Source organism: Pristis pectinata, chromosome 18 (genome assembly GCF_009764475.1).
Source record: "Pristis pectinata isolate sPriPec2 chromosome 18, sPriPec2.1.pri, whole genome shotgun sequence".
Classification (NCBI taxonomy): Eukaryota; Metazoa; Chordata; class Chondrichthyes; order Rhinopristiformes; family Pristidae; genus Pristis; species Pristis pectinata.
In genome coordinates this window covers 4842793-4867122 of record NC_067422.1, presented here as the reverse complement: position 1 = coordinate 4867122, position 24330 = coordinate 4842793, and the positions used below count along the sequence as shown (strand labels likewise).

General features: G+C 42.7%; 1 protein-coding gene across 2 annotated transcripts in view; it reads right to left on the bottom strand.

Annotated features, from left to right (window-relative positions):
- LOC127579768 (protein kinase C alpha type) overlaps nucleotides 1–24330 on the bottom strand; it is a 320846-nt gene that overhangs the window by 9444 nt on the left and 287072 nt on the right. Inside the window, exon 17 of one of the 2 annotated variants that reach the window (XM_052032672.1) lies at nucleotides 11362–11391. The exons of the other annotated variant lie outside the window; for it this stretch is intronic. Coding sequence (XP_051888632.1) covers nucleotides 11362–11391 — 30 coding nt within the window. The remainder of the gene's footprint in view (nucleotides 1–11361; nucleotides 11392–24330) is intronic. 2 annotated transcript variants of the gene reach the window in all.

Sequence of the window (24330 nt, the reverse complement as noted above, 5' to 3'; positions counted from 1 at the left end):
GCACAATACAGGCCCTTCGGCCCACAATGTTGTGCCGACCTTTAAACCTCGCCTAAGACTATCTAACCCCTTCCTCCCACATATCCCTCTATTTTAAATTCCTCCATATGCTTATCTAGCAATCTCTTGAATTTGACCAATGTACCTGCCTCCACCACCATCCCAGGCAGCGCATTCCATGCCCCAAGCACTCTCTGGGTAAAAAAAACCTCCCTCTGATATCTCCCTTGAACTTCCCACCCATTATTGTAAAGCCATGTCCTCTTGTATTGAGCATTGGTGCCCTGGGAAAGAGGCACTAGTTGTCTACTCTATCTATTCCTTTTAATATTTTGCATACCTCTATCATGTCTCCTCTCATCCTCCTCCTCTCCAAAGAGTAAAGCCCTAGCTCACTTAGTCGCTCCTCATAATCCATACTCTCTAAACCAGGCAGCATACTGGTAAATCTCCTCTGCACCCTTTCCAATGCTTCCACATCCTTCCTATAATGAGGTGACCAGAACCGAACACAGTACACTAATTGTGGTCTAACCAGAGTTTTGTAGAGCTGCATCATTACCTCGTGGCTCTTAAACTCGATCCCATGACTTATGAATGCTAACATCCCATAAACTTTCTTAACTATCCTATCCACCTGTGAGGCAACTTTCAGGGATCTGTGGATATGAAACCCCAGATCCCTCTGCTCCTCCACACTACCCAGAATCCTGCCATTAACTTTGTACTCTGCCTGGGAGTTTGTCCTTCCAAAGTGTACCACCTCACACTTCTCTGGATTGAACGCCATCTGTCACTTCTCAGCCCAGCCCTGCATCCTATCAATGTCCCCCTGCAATCTTCGACAGTCCTCCATACTATCCACAACACCATCAACCTCTGTGTCGTCTGCAAATTTGCCAACCCACCCTTCCACCCCCTTATCCAATTCATTAATAAAAATCACGAAAAGTAGAGGTCCCAGAACTGATCCTTGTGGGACACTGCTAGTCACAGCCCTCCAATATGAATGCACTCCCTCCACCACAACCCTCTGCTTTCTACAGGCAAGCCAATTCTGAATCCACACGGCCAAGCCTCCCTGGATTCCATGCCCTCTGACCTTCTGAAGAAGCCTCCCATGTGGAACCTTGTCAAATGCCTTACTAAAATCCACATAGACCACATCTACTGCACTACCCTCATCAATCTTCCTGGTCACCTCCTCAAAGAACCCTATCAGGCTTGTGAGACATGATCTGCCCTTCACAAGGCCATGCTGGCTGTCCCTGATCAGACCTAAATGCCCATAGATCCTATCTCTAAGAATCTGTTCCAACAGCTTGCCCACCACAGATGCAAGGCTCACTGGTCTATAATTCCCTGGATTATCCCTACTTCCATTTTTGAATATGGGGACAACATTTGCCACTCTCCAATCCTCTGGTACCATTCCCGTGGACAACGAGGACTCAAAGGTCCTAGCCAAAGGCTCAGCAATCTCCTCCCTCGCCTCGTGGAGCAGCCTGGGGAATATTCCGTCAGGCTCCGGGGATTTATCTGTCCTAATATTTTCTAACATCTCCAACACATCCTCCCTCTTGATATCTACATGCTCCAGAACATTAACCTTTCCAACACTGTCCTCAGCGGCATCAAGGCCCCTCTCCTTGGTGAATACTGAAGAGAAGTATTCATTGAGGATCTCACCCACTTCCACAGCTTCCAGGCACATCTTCCCACCTTTGTCTCTAATCGGTCCTACCTTTACTCTCGTCACCCTTCTGCTCTACATATAAGTGAAAAAAGCCTTCGGATTTTCCTTAACCCTACTCGCCAAGGCCTTTTCATGTCCCCTTCTTGCTCTCCTCAGCCCCTTCTTAAGTACCTTCCTTGCTACCATATATTCCTCAAGAGACCTATCTGATCCTTGCTTCCTAAACCTTATGTATGCTGCCGCCTTTTTCCTAACTAGTTGTTCCACCTCTCGTCACCCATGGTTCCTTCACCCTGCCATTCCTTCTCTGCCTCACCGAGACAAATTCATCCCTAACATCCCGCAAGAGATCCCTGAACAACAACCACATTTCCATAGTACATTTCCCTTCAAAAATGTCATCCCAATTCACACTCACAAGTTCTAGCCTTATGGCGTCATAATTTGCCCTTCCCCAATTAAATATCTTCCTGTCCTCTTTGCTCCTATCCTTGTCCATGACAATGCTAAAGGTTATGGAACGGTGGTCACTGTCCCCCAAATGCTCACCCACTGAGAGATCTGTCAACTAACCCGGTTCATTACCTAATACTAGATCTAATATTGCATTCCCTTTAGTCGGTCTGTCAACATTCTGTGACAGGAGTCCATCCGGAACACACTTTATTAACTCTGCCCCATCTAAACCTTTGGTACTAAGCAGGTGCCAATCAATATTTGGAAAGTTGAAGTCTCCCATGATAATCACCCTGTTATTCTTGCACCTTTCCAAAATCTGCCTCCCAACCTGCTCCTCAGTATCCTTGCTGCTACCGGGGGGCCTATAGAATACTCCCAGCAGAGTAACTGCTCCTTTCTTGTTCCTAACTTCCACCCATACTGACTGAAGAGAGGATCCTTCTACATTATCCACCCTTTCTGCAGCTGTAATAGTATCCCTGACCAGTAATGCCACCCCTCCTCCTCTTCTCCCCCCCTCCCTATCCCTTTTAAATCCAGGAATATTCAGTATCCATTCCTGCCCTGGTGACAGCAAAGTCTCTGCAAGAGCCACAATATCGTAGTTCCATGTATTTATCCAAGCTCTCAGTTCATCACCCTTATTCCTGATACTTCTTGCATTTAAGTAAATGCACTTCAGCCCATCCACCTTTCTACTTTTATACCCTATACTCTGCTTCTCCTTCCTCAAAGCTTCTCTGTATGTTAAATCTGACTTTACTTCTTCCACTGACCTACCCCTCTGGTTCCCATCCCCCTCGCAAACTAGCTTAAACCCTCCCGAACCACACTAGCAAACCTGCCTGCAAGGATATTGGTCCCCCTCGAGTTCAGGTGTAACCCATCCATTGTGTACAGGTCCCACCTTCCCCAGAAGAGATCCCAATGATCCTAAAATCTAAAACCTTGCCCCCTGCACCAACTCCCCAGCCACACATTCATCTGCCATCTCCTTCTATTCTTTCCTTCACTATCATGTGGCACTGGCAGCAATCCTGAGATTGCTACCCTTGAGGTCCTGTTCTTCAGCCTTCTACCTAGCTCCCTAAACTCTCTCTTCAGGACCTCATCCCTCTCTCTACCTATGTCATTAGTACCAACATGTACCACGACTTCTGGCTGCTTTCCCTCCCGCTCAAGAATGCTGTGGACCCGACCAGAGACATCCCGGACCCTGGCACCTCGGAGGCAACATACCATCCTGGATTCTCGCTCATGTCCACAGAACCTCCTGTCTGTTCCTCTATCGAGTCCCCTATCACTACTGCCTTCCTCTTCTCCTCCCTTCCCTTCTGAGCAGCAGGACCAGTCCCAGTGCTGGAGACATGGCTTCTCCTGTTTAATCCCTGTAGGTCATCCCCCTCAACAGCATCCAAATCGGAATACCTGTTATTGAGGGGAACAGCCTCTGGGGTCCTCTGCACTGTCTGCCTATTCCCCTTCTCCTTCTCTCCCTTGACAGTCACCCATCTCTCTGCCTCCTGGACCCTAGAAGTACCTGCTCTAAGGGGGGGGGGGGGGGGGGGGGGGGGGGGGGGGGGGGGAGAGGTGTGACTGCCTCCTGATGCACAGCATCTACATATCTCTCTCTTTCCCTGATGCTCCGCAGTGTTTGAAGCTGTGATTCCAGCTCATCAATTGCTTTAAGATAATAAAGGCTAGATGAAAAGAAATTGGTATGGAAGCTCAGAAGAAGTTCATATCTTTAAAATTAATCCTATCCATAAGTAATGATGTTTCCTTTAACTGCTTTTAACAGAAACAGTATTGGAAATCTGGAATTCTCTTATTCAAAAAAGCATTAGGTGGCAGTCAACTGAAGATTTCAAAACTATGATTAGTATTTTTTTTTAGGTTAAAGTGTTGAGATAAAGAGCCTTTAATATCTTTTTCACAAGATCACAAGACAAGGGAGCAGAAGCAGGCCATTCGGCCCATCAAGTCTGCTCCAAGGAAAAGGGAAAAAATGAGAAATGGGGGGGGGGGGGGGGGGGGGTGGGGGAGGAAAAAAAAACATTCTAATCCCAATTCCAGCCTTATCCCCATATCCCTTGATACCCCAACTATTTAGATATCTATCTATCTCTTCCTTGAATGCCCCCAATGATCAGGCCTCCACTGCTGTACCTGGCAAGGAATTCCACAATTTAACCACCCTCTGGCTAAAGAAATTTCTCCTCATCTCTGTTTTGAAACTGCACCCTCTAATTCTAAGATTGTGCCCTCTGGTCCTGGGACTCACCCACCAAGGGAAACAACCTAGCCACATCTACTCTGTCCATTCCTTTCAACATTTTAATGTCGCTATGAGGTTCCCCTCTCATTCTTCTGTACTCCAGTGGAGTACAGAAGAGCCGACAAACCCTCATCATACATAAGCCCTTTCATTCCGGGAATCATCCTCGTAAATCTCCTCTGAAACCCTCTCCAACATCAGCACATCCTTTCTTAAGATATGGGGCCCAAAACTGTGCACAGTGTTCCAAATGAGGCCTCACTAGTGCCCCGTAGAGCCTCATCAACACTTCCTTACTTTTATACACTATACCTCTCGAAATGAATGCCAACATAGCATTTGCTTTCTTTACCACCGATCCGACCTGGTGGTTAACCTTTAAGGTATCCTGCACGAGTACCCCCAAGTCCCTTTGTACTTCTGTACTTTGAATTTCCTCTCCTTCTAGATAATAATCTGCCCGTTTATTTCTGTTTCCAAAGTGTACAACTGCACATTTCTCAACATTGAATCTCATCTGCAATTTCCTTGCCCATTCTCCTAAACTATCTAGGTCTCTCTGCAAACTTCCTGTCTCCTCAATACTCCCATTCCTCCATCTATCTTGGTGTCATCCGCAAACTTAGCCACAAAACCATTTACTCCATCATCCAAATCGTTAATGTACAAGGTAAAAAGGAGCAGCCCCAACACCGACCCCTGTGGAACACCACTAGTAACCGGTAGCCAACCAGAACAAGATCCTTTTATTTCCACCCTTTGCTTCCTGCCAACCAGCCAATGCTCCACCCATTCTGTTTTCCTACCTGTAATTCCATGACCTCTCATCTTATTAATCAGTCTCTTATGAGGCACCTTGTCAAAGGCCTTTTGAAAGTCTAAATACACAACATCTACCGCCTCTCCCTTATCCACCCTACCTATGATTTCTCCAAAAAACTCCAATAGGTTGGTCAGGCAGGATCTTCCCTTCACAAAACCATGTTGGCTAGGACCTATCTTGCCTTGCACCTCTAGGTACTCCGTAACCCCATCCTTGAGGATAGATTCCAATAACTTTCCCACCACTGACGTCAGACTAATAGGTCTGTAATTTCCTTTATGCTGCCTCCCTCCTTTCTTATACAGTGGAACTACATTTGCGACCTTCCAGTCCTCCGGAACCATGCCGGAATCTATCGATTCCTGGAAAATTATCACCAATGCCTCCACTATCTCTAAAGCCACCTCCTTCAGAACCCGGGGATGCACCTTATCCGGTCCGGGAGACTTATCAGTCTTTAGCCCATTTAGTTTTCCCAGCACCTTCTCTCTAGTAATCTTAACTGAACTCAGTTCCATTTCGTGAGACTCCTAACTAACCGGCACATTGCTGATGTCCTCCACAGTGAAGACCCATGCAAAATACTCATTCAATTCCTCTGCCATCTCTTTATCGTCCATTATAATATCTCCTGCACCGTTATCAATTGGTCCTATATCAACCCGTGTCTGTCTTTTACTCCTTATATATTTAAAATAACTCTTAGTATCCTTTCGAATTTTATCCGCCAACTTCCTTTCATAATTCATCTTTTCTTTCCTAACGACCTTCTTAGTTTCTCTCTGCAGGTTTTTAAAAGTTTCCCAGTCTTGTGTTTTCCCACTAATTTTTGCTTCTTTGTACACAGTCCCTTTTGCTTTTATTTTAGCCTTCACCTCTCTCGTTATCCACATGTCTAACAAAGTTACAATAGATATTAAGGCAATAGAAAAAACACAATTTAATTGAATGGTGGAATAAGGTGCTGAGTGACCTCATCCAGTTTCTTTGTTCCTGGCTGCTGGCAGACATTCCCACAGAAGCAAAGTTCCCCTGCTTTACTCGTGGCATTCTATAAGCCATGAAATAAGATGGATCCTTTGCTCACTGGATGTCTAGGTAAATTTACTTCTAGATCTTGGTTTCAGTTAGGAGCTATATTTCTCAGTTTTTCTTCCTCTCCTAGCTCAGTAACTCTAAAGCCAAAACTACACTCAAAATGTTGCTGCTGTTAAGATATTTGCCACTATCTGGTTTATGTGTGTGAACAAATGAATTACGAGCAGGTGTATACTACCCTGCCACTCTAAGCAGCTCTGCCATTCAATAAGATCATGAACTGTTTACAATCTAGACTTTACATTACTGACTACCCATGGTAACCTTTCAACCCTTTGCCCATCAAGAATTTATCTACCTCTGCCTTAAAAATATTTAAAAAGCCTGCTTCTACCTTTCTTTGAGGAAGAGACTTTCAAAAACTTAATTGTTTGACAAAAAAAACATCTTATTTGCCGTAAGTAGATGATCCCTTGTATTTAAATGATGATCCTGAGTTGTAGATTCTTCCACAAGAGGAAACAATTTTTCCATGTCTATCCTATCAAGACCCCCAAGGAACTTGTATGTTTCAATCAAGTCCCTTCTCGCTCTTCTAAACTTTGGATAAGCTTAGCTTGTCCAAGCTTTCCTCATAAGTCAATCCATCTGTTTGAGCTATCAGACGAAGTAAACCTCCGAATTATAAGGAAAGCAATACTGTACACCATACTCCAGATGTGGTCTCACCAGTGACCCACAAAGCCAAACAAAAGCTCCCTAATTTTGTTCTCAATTCCCTTATCTTTCCTAATTGATTTCTATATTGCCATGTTAGCTTTTTGAGAATCATGCATTATAACACCCAAATTCCTCTGCATCTCAGAGCTCTGCAATCTCTTATTTAGATTAAAGTACATTTTTATTTTTCCTGCCAAAAATGGACAATTTCCTATTTTCCCACATTAAACTCCATTTGCCAGATAACTCATTTAGCCTATCAATGTCCCTTTGTCTCATCCTTGAGTCGCCTTCACAAATTACTTTCCCACCTATCTTTGTGCCATTGGCAAATTGAGCAACTTTCAGCATCTTTAGAAGATAGAACACTACAGCACAGTACAGGCCCTTCGGCCCACAATGTTGTGCCGACATTTTATCCTGCTCTAAGGTCTATCTAACCCTTCTCTCCCACATAGCTCCCTATTTTTCAATCATTCATGTGTCTATCTAAGAATCTCTTAAATATCCTAATGTACCTGCCCACACAACCTCTGCCGGCAGTGTGTTCCACGCACCCACCACTCTCTGTGTAACAAAACTTACTCCTGACATCCCCCTTATACCTTCCTCCAATCACCTTAAAATTATGTCCCTTCGTGTTAGCCATTGTCGCACTGGGAAAAAGTCTGACTGACCACTCGATCTATGCCTTTATCATCTTGTACACCTCTATCAAGTCACCCCTCATCCTCCTTCGCTCCAAAGAGAAAAAGCCCTAGCTTGCTCAACCTATCATCATAGGACATGCTCTCCAATCCAGCAGCATCCTGGTAAATCTCCTCTGCACCCTCTCTAAAGCTTCCATATCCTTTCTATAATGAGGTGACCAGAACTGAACACAATACTCTGAGTGCGGTCTAACCAGAGTTCTGTAGAGCTGCAACATCACCTCGCGGCTCTTGAACTCAGTACCCCGACTAATGAAGGCTAACACTCCATACGGCTTCTTAACAAACCTATCGACCTGCAAGGCAACCTTGAGGGATCTATGGACATGGACCCCAAGATCCCTCTGTTCTTCCACACTGCTAAGAGTCCTGCCATTAACCTTGTATTCTGCCTTCAAATTCGATCTCCCAAAGTTTATCACTTCACACTTATCTGGGTTGAATTCCATCTGCCATTTCTCAGCCCAGCTCTGCATTCTGTCAATATCCTGTTGTAATCTACAGCAACCTTCTACAGTATCCACAACACCACCAACCTTTGTATCATCAGCTAACTTACTAACCCACCCTTCCATATCCTCATCCAAGTCATTTATAAAAATCACAAAGAGCAGGGGTCCCAGAACAGATCCCTGTGGAACACCACTGGTCACTGACCTCCAGGCAGAATATGCTCCATCTACCACCACCCTCTGTCTTCTATGGGTGAGCCAATTCTGAATTCACACAGCCAAGTTTCCCTGGATCCCATGCCTCCTGACTTTCTAAGTTTATTCAAATCATTTAGCATTTGCCAACCAGAAAAAGACCCATTTATGTCTACTGTCTTGTTTATGTTAGCCAGGCAATCTTCTATTCACACCTTTCACACCACGAGCTTTTGTTTCCATAATAACCTTGATAATAACCTTCCTGATTAGTACATCTATTACTTCTTTATTCACGACATATCTTCAAAGAACTCCAATAAATGGGTCAAATGTGATTTCCTTTTCACAAAGCCATGTTGATTCTGCCTGAATACCTTGAATTTTCCTCAGTGCAAAGCTACTACAGAAACTGTTACAGTTGTTTGGGTAACGGAAATTTGCCCTTACGAAATTCACAAATCACTTTGAAAAAATTTGAGGTACAGAATAAAATTAGTTCTTACAGAATTTATGTGGAAATAAAGTAAATAAACACAAAATGTATTTTTTTTCCAACTTGAGATTCTTGGTGCAAGTGCAGATGACACAGCTTAGCATTACGGAAAATCATGATATAGTCCGTTTTCTAGGAATGCAAACCACCCCCCCCCCCCCCACCAACACAATGCAGGAGATCACTTGTACTATCCTCACTGATATGATCTTACTGTCTCCCTCTGACAGATGTTAAAGCTAACTGGCCTGTTATTTGCTGTTTCGCTCCCTTATAGAATAAAGCAGTTACATTTGCTATTTTGAAATTTAATGAAAGCTTTGTGGAATCTAGGGAATCTTAGAAAATTAAAACCAATGTATGAACCATATCACAAGCCAAAACTTTTAAAACTTTAGAATGATGTCTAGTAGGATCTAGTGTCCTGTCAGCTTCCTGTGCCAACCCAGCACCACTTGCCAGGTGATTAGTAATTTTTCTGAATTCCTCCCTTCCATTTCCTAATTTTTATCTATTTCTGGGATGTTACATGTATCCTGTACAGTGAAGACTGATGTAAAGGACTTGTTTAATTCATCTGCCATCTCCTTGTTTTTGATAATTTCCCAGACTTTTTATAACTTTTCTTTTTAAATATCTATAGAAACCTCTGCCATCTTCTTTTTAAAATCAATCTAGCTGGAAATGTATTGTACTCTAATTTTTCCTTTTTTATTCTTTCACTTATTGCTTGCTGTTTTTGTTTTATACTTCATCTAATATTGTGACCATCCATCCATCTTTGCACACAGAGGGTCCTCCCCTTGGAATTTTTCTTTGCTGTTGTGAGGTCTGGTACTGCACATTAAACTAATTTGTTGCCCATCAGGTTCACTTTAACATTGCGTTATGAAATTTCTACCCTGAACATTGATATTTTGTGGAATGAGCTTTTGTTAATGCTGACTAAAACAAGTAAAGTTAAATGAAAAATTTAACAGAACAGTTATATTTTATAAATATATATTCTTTCCAACAAAAATAAACACGCCAATTCAGTGCAAAATAAGTCAATCTTCAAATGGTTAAGCTGCAACAAACATAAGCTGCAATTGCGCATCAGATTTAAATTAGTATTATAGCAAAGCAGTAGCATGAGTGCGTGGTCAAATTCAAACATTTTCAATTAGCATGCAGTTTGTTAATTCACCCAAATGTAATTTTCTTTGCCAAAAAAAGTTAAATTTGAAACTGCTTTATGAAGAGTTATTTGTTATTATCTCATTGTAGTGAATTTAGTATTGATCCATTACTTCAAAATTTTTTTTCCTACTTCATTACGTGGGATTGTTTTTCAGTAAGTTCTGATAAAAGGTTATTGATATAAGATGTTAACTGCATCCCTCCACAGAAGCTGTCTGATCTGCTGAATACATCCAGCATTTAGAATATTTTTCTTTTACACAGGCAGTGAATCTGCTCCTCTTCCATACCTCTAAGACTGATTGTTGTTAGATGCCTCAGGGGCACACAGGCTGACTGACTGTCACTAATTCTCTCCCCACCTTCCTGTGGTTTTACCTCTCATGTATATGGACAACAGGATGTAGCTTGGAGGTGTAATTGTGCTTGCAAACCTTTTGCCTACCAAATCTATGATAGTATTATGCAAACACTAATTAATTGCAGCAGATCTCTTTTTCTGCAGTTTGAGGATAAATATGATTGTTCATTTATGGATTCATAGACTTATACAGTATGGAAACAGACCCTTCTGCCCAACTTGTAATTTCAAGAAGTTTGCTACCATTGCCTACTTTTAAAGAAGGAATTATTTTAATCCATTTTCAAAAGATAACTTGTTCTGAATTTTGAGAATCTAGCACCTCTAAGCTGGCTTGCTCTTAAATTACAAAATTAGTCTCCTCTGTCATTTTTGCCATGACATCATAATAGGGAAAAGGGAAGGTGAATATGATTCCACAATAAGAATAAAGGAACTAGATTGTGGGGTGGGGGGTTGTGATTTTGTTGTTGAGATAGGGGAGACGTATTTATTATTGAGAATGAAAGGAGATAACTTATGACTGCTAATCCTCTGGAACTGGAAGTTTAAAAAAAAAGAAACAGTTCTAACAGCAACTTTAGTGCAAGTTCAAATGCTTTGTTTCCTTTGCATTATGGAAAACATTAAAGTATTCTTCATAGTATATTTGGAGGGAGAGCAAAAGATTCAGAAATTGTAATAAAACGTGATTCTTTACTATTGAAATACTTACAGCCCTTTTTATTTTGTTGCAATTTGAACACACACACACACACACACACATGCTATAGTATAAACTCGGAGCTCATATTCTGCTGAACATTAGAAAAAAGAAAACAAAGCGCACACACAATTGCTTTGTGATCTGAAGCAAGATCACATTGTTGGCAAAACACCGTCACCACTCTGAAAGAGTTAATGAAACAAAGCCTTTGCAGTGCTTCTTAAAGGAGAAGAAGTAAGACTTACACGAGTGAAATCTGCCTTGTATGTGGCACTCTGTAAAATGAAAACTAATTTATGATCTGATTTTTAAAAAAAAAGTTACTATGGAACATAGTAGCATGTATCTTTTGTTTCGTTGAAGCTTTGAGTATTCATTAATTACGGAAGTAACAGTTTTGCAGATACAATGATTAGAATTGGAAGGTGTTCTTATATTCCCGAGGTAACTTAGAGACATTGCAGGAAATAATGATGGGGGAAAGGAAACCAGCTGCCTGTTAAATTTAAAACCCAGATTATTTTGAAATGCCTTCACGTGAGGTTTGGTCTCTTCTTTCAGCAATTGGTCAGTAGGTAGAACCCTGTCCTCCTAGTCGGATAATTCTGGGTTCAAGCCCCAATCCAAAGATTTGAGTAAAAACAATATAGTTTGATACTTCTGCACTGTTGGAGATGCTGCATTTTGGATAAGAAATTAAACCAAGGCCCCTTCTTAGGTGGAGGTCAAAAGATACCAGGTCACTATTTCAAGGAGATTCTGGTTAATACTTGATCTATTTACCAATATCACTGAAACCTATTCGGATGGATCTTTAGCTGCCTCAAAATTGTGCTGCTTGCCCTACTCCAGCCTGATCATGATCCAACATGATCCAGGGTGTAGTCTCAGCACTTTGAGGTATAGTGCAGTGTATGGGTATCTCAGTGCACTTAGCCTGCTGCACTCATAGTAAGGCTTTGGCAGACAGTGAAACCCTGCCTACAGCTCACCAACTATTAAATCACTCTGTGATACTGACTTTGACATTCACAAACATTTGAATTGACATTTTAGGTGAATGCCCTTTCATCAGATAAAAGGTCATCAATCTGAAATGTTAATACCACTTTTCTCTCCACAAATTATAGAACATAGAAAAACTACAGCACAATTCAGGCCCTTCAACCCACAAAACTGTGCTGAACATGTCCCTACCCTAGAAATTACTAGGCTTACCCATAGCCCTCTATTTTATTGAGCTCCATGTACCTATCTAACAGTCTCTTGAAAGACCCTATCGTATCTGCCTCCACCACCGTTTCCGGCAGCCCATTCCACGCACTCACCACTCTGAGTAAAAAAAAAACTTACCCCTGACATCTTCTCCCCAGCACCTTAAACCTATGTCCTCTTGTGGCCACCATTTCAGCTCTGGGGAAAAGCCTCTGACTATCTACCCTATCAATACCTCTCATCACCTTATACACCTCTATCAGGTCCTCCCTCAGCCTCTGTCTCTCCAAGGAGAAAAGGCCAAGTTCCCTCAGCCTGCTTTCATAAGGCATGCTCCGCATTCCAGGCAGCATCCTTGTAAATCACCTCTGCACCCTCCCTATGGCTTCCACATCTTTCCTGTAGTGAGGCGACCAGAACTGAGCACAATACTCCAAGTGGGGTCTGACCAGGGACCTATATAGCTGCGACAATATCTGGGCTCCTAAATTCAATTCTCCGATTGATGAAGGACAATACACCATATGCCTTCTTAACCACAGAGTCAACCTGCGCAGCCGCTTTGAGCGTCCTATGGACTCGGACCCCAAGATCCCTCTGATCCTCCACACTGCCAAGAGTCCTACCATTAATATTATATTCCGCCAACATATTTGACCTACCAAAATGAACCACTTCACACTTATCTGGGTTGAACTGCATCTGCCACTTCTTAGCCCAACTTTGCATCTTATTTATGTCCCTCTGTAACCTCTGACAGCCATCCAAACTATCCACAATACCTCCAACCTTCGTGTCATCCGCAAACTTACTAACCCACCCCTCCACTTCCTCATCCAGGTCGTTTATAAAAATCACAAAGAGCAAGGGTCTCAGTACAGACCCCTGAGGTACACCACCGGTCACCGACCTCCACTCAGAATACGACCCTTCAACAACCACTCTTTGCCTTCTGTGGGCCAGCCAGTTCTGGATCCACACTGCAATGTCCCCTTGGATCCCATGTCTCCTCACCTTCTCCATAAGCCTTGCATGGGGTACCTTATCAAATGCCTTGCTGAAATCCATATACACTACACCTACTGCTCTCTCTTCATCGATGTGCTTAGTCACATCCTCAAATTCAATCAGGCTCGTAAGGCAGGACCTGCCCTTGACAAAGCCATGCTGACTATTCCTAATCATATTATACCTCTCCAAATGTTCATAAATCCTGCCTCTCAGGATCTTCTCCATCAGCTTACCAACCACTGAGGTAAGACTCACCGGTCTATAATTCCCTGGGCTATCCCTACTCCCCTTCTTGAATAAGGGAACAACATCCGCAACACTCCAATCTTCCGGAACCTCTCCCGTCTCCATTGACGACGCAAAGATCATCGTCAGAGGCTCCGCAATCTCCTCCCTCGCCTCCCACAGCAACCTGGGGTACATCTCATCCAGTCCCAGCAACTTATCTAACTTGATGCTTTCCAAAAGTTTCAGCACCACCTCTTTTCTAAATATCTACATGCTCAAGCTTTTCAGGCCGCTGCATGTCCCCACTACAATCCCCTAGATCCTTTTCTGTAGTGAATACTGACGTAAAGTATCCATTAAGTACCTCCGCTATATCTTCCGGATCCGTACACACTTTCCCACTGCTGCACTTGATAGGCCCTATCCTTTCGCATCTCATCTTCTTACTCTTCACATACTTGTAGAACGCCTTGGGGTTTTCCTTAATCCTGCCCGCCAAGGCCTTCTCATGTCCCCTTCTGGCTCTCCTAATCTCTGTCTTAAGTTCCTTCCTTTTAGCCTTGTACTCTTCCAGATCTCTAATGTTACCTAGTTCTCTGTACCTTCTGTATGCTTTTCTTTTCCTTTTGACTAGATTTATTATAGCCTTCGTACACCATGGTTCCTGTATCCTCTCGTGACTCCCCTGTCTCATCGGAACATGTCTATGCAGAACTCCACACAAATACCCCCTGAATATTTGTCACATATCTACCGTACTTTTCCCAGAGAACATCTGTTCCCAATTTAATTTTCCAATTTCCTGCCTGAGAGCCTCATAATTCCCTTTACTCCAAGTAAACGCCTTTCTAGTCTGTCTGTTCCTATCTCTCTCCAGTGCTAACGTAAAGGAGATAGAATTATGATCACTATCACCAAAATGTTCACCCACTGAGAGATCTGACACCTGACCAGGTTCATTTCCCAATACCAAATCAAGCACAGCCTCTCCTCTTGTAGGTCTATCTACATACTGTGTCAAGAACCCTTCCCGAACACACCTAACAAACTCCACCCCATTTAAACCCCTCACTGTCTGGAGGTGCCAGTTGATGTTTGGGAAATTAAAATCCCCCATCACAACAACTCTGTTATTTTCACACCTTTGTAGGATCTGCTTCCCTATCTGCTCCTCAATAACCCTGTCACTATTGGGCGGCCTATAAAAAAAACACCCAGTAAAGTTATCGACCCCTTCCTGTTCCTAACCTCCACCCACAGCGACTCCGTAGACAATCCCTCCACAACGTCCACCTTTTCCGCAGCCGTGACACTATCTCTGATCAACAGTGCCACTCCCCCACCTCTTTTGCCTCCCTCCCTGTCCTTCCTGAAACATCTAAAACCCGGCACTTAATCAACCATTCCAGCCCCAGAGCCACCCAAGTCTCTGTAATGACCACCGCATCATAGCTCCAAGTATCGATCCAAGCTCTAAGCTCATCTGCCTTGTTCACAATACTCCTTGCGTTAAAATAGACACATCTCAAGCCTGTCTGAACACTTCCCTTCTCTATCACCTGCCTATGGTACTTACTCCTAGCTTCCTCTGTTTGAGAGCCAAACACCTCTTCCCCAGTCTCTCCAGTACGGATCCCACCCCCCAACAATTCCAGTTTAAACTCTCCCCAGTAGCCTTAGCAAACCTCCCCGCCAGTATGTTGGTCTCCCTGGGATTCAAGTGCAACCCGTCCTCTTTGAACAGGGCATACCTGCCCCAAAAGAGGCCCCAATGATCCAGAAAACCGAATCCCTGCTCCTTACTCCAATCCCTCAACCGCGCATTTAACCTCCTCCTCATTCTGTTTCCTACCCACTGTTGCTTAGCACAGGCATTAATCCGGAAATTACTACCTTTGAGGTCCTGCTTCTCAACTTCCTTCTTAATTCTCTATAGTCTCTTTTCAGGACCTCATTCCTCTCCCTACGTATGTCGTTGGTACCAATATGTACCACCACCTCTGGCTGTTCTCCCTCCCCCTTCAGGATATCTTGGACGTGATCTGAAACATCCCAGACCCTGGCACCTGGGAGGTAAACTACCTTCCGAGTTTCTTTCCTGCATCCACAGAATCGCTTGTCTGACCACCTAACTATAGAGTCCCCTATCACTAGTGTCCTCCTCACTCCTTCCCTACCCATCAGCCACAGGGCCATTATGCTTGATCTGCTGAGCATTTTCAATATTTTCTGACTTGTTTTACAGCATTGGTTTTTTTTTGCTTTTTGCCTTCTTTCAGGATACTTGGATATGTAGCAGTATAAAAGTGAAGATCGGGATCTGACCCTTATCTGGCCATTTTCAATACTGCTGTTTGTGAAAGCTTATATTATACTTTCTGGCTACCATATTTAATAATACAGTACTTTAAAAGGTACTTCACTGGATATACTGAGCCCAAGGTTGTGGAAGACAACATAAATGCAAAGCCTTTCCCTTTTGAACCCTGCATCTCACAGTGCATATCATTCACATATACATGGCACTCTGCTACCAGTCAATCACTGGAATTGGGTCAGATGAGAAATAGTGCAAGGACATTTTTAGCATGACTCTGTTTGATTCACTATATAGTGTGCCAAAATATTTATTTCCCCTCATAGTTTCCTCTTCTTTTCTGCATAAGGCACTAAATTCATGTAGATGACCTTGGAACTTAGCCAAACAGCCCTTCTTCATGTAGATTATTCATACACAAAGAATATTTTCTGTCTTCATATAATATTCACAAATACATAATTTCTAGCAGAGGTTAATGGATAGCAATCAGGAGATTAAAGTCTGGCCAGACGTGTAGACCAGAATTGAATCTGGGAAGTCTATTGGTCTCTGTGGCTCTGCTGTATTGTGCTTTGGTCATATAAAGTCATCAGTATGTTTAATGTGTTAATATTAATATCCTATAGTTGTTAATGCCATAAGTATATTTTACTTTGAGTTACATCACTATCTTTCTGCGAATTAAATAGAACTAAGTGAAAAAGAAATAATTTCAAACTGAGAATTATTTTCCCTAAACATCCATCAATTGCAGACTGCAATGTAGTCTTCCTTTAGCAAACCTTCACATTTATCCTAGGAAATTATTTCAAAATTTAAGTAAACTTTACCCAATTTAAAACATTTATTTTTCTCACAACTCTGACCTCCAGTGCTGGATTTAAGCCATTTATTAAGGAATTGGTGTCTGCAGGATAGTGTAACTCTCTGAGAGGGAAAATTCTCTGGTGTAAGATTTGGAAATTGGTAAATGGTAGAATAAATCCACATCGTTCGCTCCTGGAAAAGACACTCCTCCATGTCATTGTTCTCCTGTAATAAAAATCATCTTGATTTGTTACTTTCACCTGTAAACAATTTTCTTATATAGATTAGTGATTTGCAAAATAGAATCAGGTCATATTCTCCCATTTCAACCTCACTTTGACATGGAAAACTGGATCTCACTTCTTTGTTAGTGTCTGAGACCCTAAGACATACTATGCAAAAAAAAATGCAACTGTCACATGAAAGGTCACCATGAAGTCGTAGTGGACAACAGATAATACTTCCTCTTACTACTTATTAGATCCTAGCATCTAATCTGCATAACACCAATAGTCTACCTTGCAATGTATGTAAATTGCTGTCAGATTTTTGAGAAGGAAAGGGCATTTTGCTATTAGTTCTTTGTACAAACCATTCCTTTTTCCATTTAATGGAATATGTTATATCCAATAAAACTTGTATATTTATATCAATCCCCACAGCATCTGGCGACCCTGTGATCTGTCTGGGATGCCGACGTCCTTCAAGAAGGTGAACCCTTGCAAGGCATCAGGCCCCGACAGTGTACCCGGCAGGATACTGAAAATCTGTGCTGACCAACTGGCTGGAGTGTTTAAGGACATCTTCAACCTCCCACTGCTGCAGTCAGAGGTTCCCACCTGCTTCAATCATACCAGTGCCCAAGAAGAGCAGGGTGAGCTGCCTCAACGACTATCACCCAGTAGCACTTGTATGTATTGTGATGAAGTGCTTTGAGAGGTTGGTCATGACTATAATTAACTCCCGCCTGAACCCGCTGCAATTTGCCTACAGCGACAACGGGTCTACAGTGGACGCAATCTCACTGGCTCTCCACTTGGCTTGGAGCACCTAAACAACAGCAAAACATACGTCAGGCTGCTGTTTATCGATTATAGCTTGGTGTTCAACACCATCATCCCCTCAGTATTAATCAAGAAGCTTCAAAACCTGGGCCTCTATGCCTCCCTCCGCAACTCCCTTATTGGGAGACTACAGTCAGTGCGACTGTGCTGTCAGAAAGCATTCTGACTGGTTGCATCACTGCCTGGTATGGAGGCTCTAATGCGCAGGAGCGAACGAGGCTGCAGAGGGTTGTCGACTCAGCCAGCTCCATCACGGGCAAAACCCTCCCTGCCATCGAGGACATCTTCAAGAGGCGATGGTTCAAGAAGGTGGCATCCATCATTAAGGACCCTCACCACCCGGGACATGCCCTCTTCACCTTACTACTATCGGGGAAGAGGTACAGGACCCTGAAGACCCACACTCAACATTCCAGGAACAGCTTCTTCTCCTCCGCCATCAAATTTCTGAACGGTCCATGAACCCCACCTCATTATTCCTTTTATTTATTTTAGTAACTTATTAGTAATTTTTGTGTTGTTGTCTTGCACTGTACTGCTGCCGCAGAACAACAAATTTCACGACATATGTCAGTGATAATAAACATGATACTGATTCAATAAAATTCCACTATCCTGTTGCTCAGAAATCCTGATGGTTTGGTATCTGGCACATTGGGGTCCCCGTTTCCTGCGGACCCTTTAAAACACTAGGTTCATTGCAATATTTATTATTCTACCATGTAAAATCATAAAGTGCAATAGAAGTGTGTGCATGTGTAATATCCAACAATCAAGAAAATCACAACTGAGAACATAGCCCATGTTGTTGTGCCAACCTATATAAATCTACTCAGAATCAGGTTTATTATTACTGACATATGTCGTGGAATTTGTTGTTTTGTGGCAGCAGTACAGTGCAAGACAAAGACATAAATTACCATAAATTACAAAAATAAATAAATAGTGCAAAAGAGGAATAATGAGGTAGTGTTCATGGGTTTATGGACCTTTCAGAAATCTGATAGCAGAGGGGAAGAAGCTGTTCCTGAAACGTTGAGTGTGAGTCTTCAGGCTCCTGCACCTCCTCCCCGATGGTAGTAACGTGAAGAGGGCATGTCCTGGATGGTGAGTGTCCTTAATGACCCTCAACATGCTCCGGTACATTAGCCTGTTCTACACAGACCTCATTCGTCAAAGTCCCTCTCCCTCATGAACACTGAAGCAAAGTATTCATTAAGGACCTCCCTTACCTCCTCTGCCTCCTGGCACACATTTCCCCCTTTATCCCTCAGCAGTCCTACCCTCACTCTAGTTATCCTCCTGTTCTTTGCATATGTGTAGAACTCCTTGGGGTTTTCCTTAATCCTACTCGCCAAGGCCTTCTCATGTCCCCTTCTAGCTCCTTCAAGTCCCTTCTTAAGCTCCTTTCTGACAACCTTATAATTCTCAAGAGCCCTGTCTGATCTTTGCTTCCGAAACCTTAAGTATGCTTCCTCCTTCCTCTTGTCTAAATGTTTCACCTCTCAACCATGGTTCCTTTACCCAACCATCCTTTCCCTGTCTCAGTGGGATAAACCTATTCAGAACCCCATGCAAGTGTTCCCTAAACAGCCTCCATATTTCTGCTGTGCATTTCCCTGAGAGCATCTGTTCCCAATTTACACTCCCAAGCTTCTGCCTAATACCATTGTAATTAGCCCTCCCCCAATTAAAGACTTTCCCATATTGTCTGCCCCTATCCTTGACCATGGCTATACGAAAGGTCAGGGAGTTGTGGTCACTATCTCTGAAATGCTCGCCCACTGAGAGGTCTGTCACCTGACCAAGTTCATTGCCTAGTACTAGATCCAGTATGGCCTCTCCTCTAGTTGGCCTGTCCACATATTGTGTCAGGAATCCTTCCTGGACACATCTAACAAAATCTGCCCCATCTAAATCTTGTGCACTAAGGAGGTGCCAATCAATATTAGGGAAGTTGAAGTCTCCCATGATAATAACCCTGTTATTTTTGCACCTTTCCAAAATCTGCCCACTTATCTGCTCCTCAGTGTCTTGGTGGCTACTGGGGGGCGGGGCCTCTTGAATACTCCCAAATAGAGTGATTGCTCCCCTCCTGTTTCTGATTTCCACCCACACTGACTCTATAGATGATCCTTCCACAATGTCATCCCATTCTGCAGCTGTGATGCTGTCTCTGATTAGCAATGCCTCCCCTAGCACCCCCCCCCCCCCACCCCTTTTACCTCTTTCCCTATCCCTTCTGAAACATCTAAACCCTGGAACATCAAGCAGCCAATCCTGCCCTTGCAAAAGCCAAGTCTCTGTAATGGCCACAATATTGTAATTCCATGTACTGCTCCATACTCTAAGTTCATCACATTTATTCTTAATGCTTCTCACATTAAAGTTGACACATTTCAACCCATCCAACTGACTGCATTTATGCCCTATCCATTTTCTGTCCTTCTTGATAGCGTCTCTGCACAACGCATCTACCTTTACACCAATTGCTCCATCATCTGACCTAACACTCTGGTTCCCATCCCCCTGCCATCCTAGTTTAAGCGCTCCCCAACAGCTCAAGCGAACCTGTCCACAAGGACATTTGTCCCTCTTGAGTTCAGGTGTAACCCGTTCCTTTTGTATAGGTCATACCTTCCCCAGAAGAGATCCCAGTGATACACAAATCTGATACCCTGCCCCATGCACCAACTCTTCAGCCATGCATTCATCTGCCATATCTTCCTATTTTTACCCTCACTGGCGCGAGCTGCCAATCTTCTACCATTAAAGTCCTTAGAGTGCCAAATTATCAGGGTTTTACTATACTTGTGTATAAGATTACATTTTGGACATCTCTTTACAAAAAAAAAAGTTATCTTCCATTTTCTGCCTATTTTCTGGATGGCCTTTAAGAGTGTTGTGTCATTAAGCAAGGAAGGAAGACCTGCAGGCCACCATGCCTGTGCGGGTTATTGGGTATTAATAGCATTTTCCAGCACTCAGCTTGTAGCCTTTTATGCCATTGTATTTTGGGTGCTCATCTAAATATTCCTTAAATGTTATGAAAGTACCTGCTTCCACAACCTCAAACAGTGCTTTCCAGATTTCAATCATCCTTTGGGCAAATAAAATCTTTCTCAAATCCCCTCTAAGTCTCCTACCCTTTACCTTAAACCTATGCCCTCTGGTTATTGATGACAACAACCTTTCCCTCAATGTCAACAAAAGAGCTGGTCATTGACTTCAGGAAAGGGGGCGGTGTACATGCACCCATCTACATCAATGGTGTTGAGGTCAAGAGGGTCGAGAGCTTCAAGTTCCTGGGAGTCAACATCACCAACAGCCTGTCCTGGTCAAATCACGTAGATGCCACAGCCAAGAAAGCTCACCAGCGCCTCTACTTCCTCAGGAGGCTAAAGAAATTTGGTTTGTCCCCTTTGACTCTCACCAACTTTTACCGATGCACCATAGAAAGCATCCTATCTGGATGTATTACGGCTTGGTACGGCAACTGCTCTGCCCAGGACCGCAAGAAGCTGCGGCGAGTTGTGGACACAGCCCAGCACATCACGGACACCAGCCTCCCCTCCTTGGACTCTGTCTTTACCTCTCGTTGTCTTGGTGTAGCAGCCAGCATAATCAAGGACCCCACCCACCTGGGACATTCTCTCTTCTCTTCCATCGGGTAGAAGATACAGGTGCCTGAGGGCACGTACCACCAGACTTAAGGACAGCTTCTACCCCACTGTGATAAGACTATTGAACAGTTCCCTTATACAATGAGATGGACTATGACCTCACGTCACTTGTTGTGACCTTACACCTTATTGAACTGCACTTTCTCTGTAGCTGTGACACTTTACTCTGTACTGTTACTGTTTTTACCTGTACTACATCAACGCACTTTGTACTAACTCAATGTAACTGCACTGTGTAATGAATTGACCTGTACGATTGGTTTGTAAGACAAGCTTTTCACTGTACCTTGGTACAAGTGACAATAATAAACCAATACCAATATTGACTCCTCTTCTATGCAGAGAAGTTTCTCACCATCTATTTTACCTATGCCTCACATAATCCGAGTGAATCTCCTCTGCACCTTCTGCAGTACAATCACATCCTTCCTATAGTGCGGAGATCAATAATGCACACAGTACACCAGCTGTGGCCTAAATAATGTTTTACATACTTATATAATGAAGGGAGGTATCCTGTATACCTTCTTAATCACATTATCTACCTGTGCTTCTGTCTTCAGGAATCCTTGGACATGTACACCTTGTCCTCAGTATTTCTTAGAGACTAACAATTCATTGCATATATTGTAGCCTTGTTTATCCAACTAAAGTGCATCACATTTTTCAGGATTAAATTCTGCCTGCCATTGCTCTGCCCATCTTACAAACTCATCAGTATTGTTCTCATTATCAACACCACCAATTTTCATGTCTTCTTTGAACTTACTAATCATAGTTTCTACATTCACATCCAGATTGTTAAGGTATATAACAAACAAAAATGATCCCAGCATATTCCATATTTCCTTTTGATATAGGAGGCCATTTCACTATGGAGTCTATGCCGCCTCATCGAGCAATCCTATTCTCCCATTAATCTTCCTTATAACCTATTCTCATTAATTCTACAAACCACACCTGCACTTTGGGATTTGGGAGGAAAGCGGAGTGACCAGCGAAAACCATGTAGTTGCGGGGAGAACGTGCAAACTCCATAGAGACAGTACTGGATTCAGGATTGAACCTGAGTCATTGGAACTGTAAAGCAGCAGCTTTACTAGCTGTACTACTGGGACCGATCCCTGTTTAACACCATGGATCACTGGCTTCCAAACAAAAACAAAACGCGACGATCCCATCACTGTGCCAATTTCAGATCGGATTTGTCAATTCCCCTGGATCCCATGGACTTTGTACCCATCTCCAATGTTGGACTTTGTCTAAGGCTTTTCTGGAGTCCATGTGGACTATATCAACTGCACTACCCACAAATAGTTACCTCTTCAAAAAATTCAATCAAATTAGTTAAACAGGATCTCCCCTAAACAAGGCCAGGCTGACTACCTTTGATTAATACTGCCTCTCCAAATACTGATTAATTCCATTACTCAAAATTTTCAATAATTCCCCTACTATTGAATTTACTCTCACCAGCCTTTAATTACCTGGCTTATCACTACTGCCCTTCTTGAATAAAGATACTACATTTGCTGTCCTTCAGTATTTAACACTTCTTCTGTGGCCAGAGAAGATTTGAAAATTTCTGACAGAGCCCCAGGAATTTCCTTTGCTTTCCATAACAGCCTGGGACATCTCGTCAAGCCTTAAACCCGCTGAGACACCTTTTTAAATGTAATCTAGAATTTCACCATCCCTTCACCCTCCTTGAATTCTGCAACTATAATGTTCTTTTCCATAGTGAAGACAGACGAGGATTATTCATTTAAGATCTCACCCACATCTTCCAGCTGTATGCAGATTGCCTCTTCAGTACCTAGTATGTTCTATACTTCCCCTGGTTACCCTCTTGCCCTTAATGTACTTAAAAAAAAGTCTATGTTTTGATGCACAAATACTATACTCAGCTTATTCTTTGACAGTTGGCCACACACACACACACACACACACACTGACTTGTATTCAACCTGCTATTGGCTTTATTCATTGGTTAGAGGGATTAAAGGATAAATTTACTAAAACTACATGGTCTCTTTCAATTTTATCTCCACATTTCAACACGAGTTACAGTACATACATCAACTACTGTATTTCTTTTGTGAAGTATTTTACATTTGGCTCAGTTAAGTTTCATCTGTGTTTTTAGGAAAAAAAAATTGGCTGCTGCATTTCATGCATTATAATATTTCAGAAGGACTGTTGGCTATAGAGCTGTATGTGAGATCTGAGCTGAAATGTAAATGCACGTCTTTTGTAATCTTGCATCTCTAAGAATTATTCTTTGTCAATTACTAATCTTCAGTAAAAATGGCAAGATATTTATCTACTCCTTGGTGTCTGCTAGTGCTGCTGTTGTCTCAGCTGAGGCATGTGACTATAAGGCAGTTGATTTGCTACTTTCTTTCTCCTTGCCTCTGGGAAAAGTGCTGTTTGTCACTTGAATTTATGCCACAGTAATCAGTACTACCTCAGTAATCAGTACTACTCGTCCTTATGTGCAAAGGGATACTGCAACATGCTTGACTGCAAACCCGATTCTTTTAGACTAACTGTAAAGAAATGGCACAAGGCTAGGCATGCTTGGAAACTGAATCTTCAATGGTCTGTTGAAACTTGTGAAAAGGAACATTCAGCTTCGGTGGATACAATCCACATTATTTAAACTAATAGTAGAATATTTTTCTAGTTCAGATGCACAGAAATTAACCTGATACAGTTTAAGATATTTGACTCGAGTTGCTTTTCAGTGAGAAGCTTAACTTGCATTATTCCTTTAACAGTGATTTTCAAGTACAAGTAATTTGCCGAACAACATGTCATATGCTGGATGCACATATGATCATCAATCCTGCATATGATTTAGTGATCACTAAATTACAGTTTCAT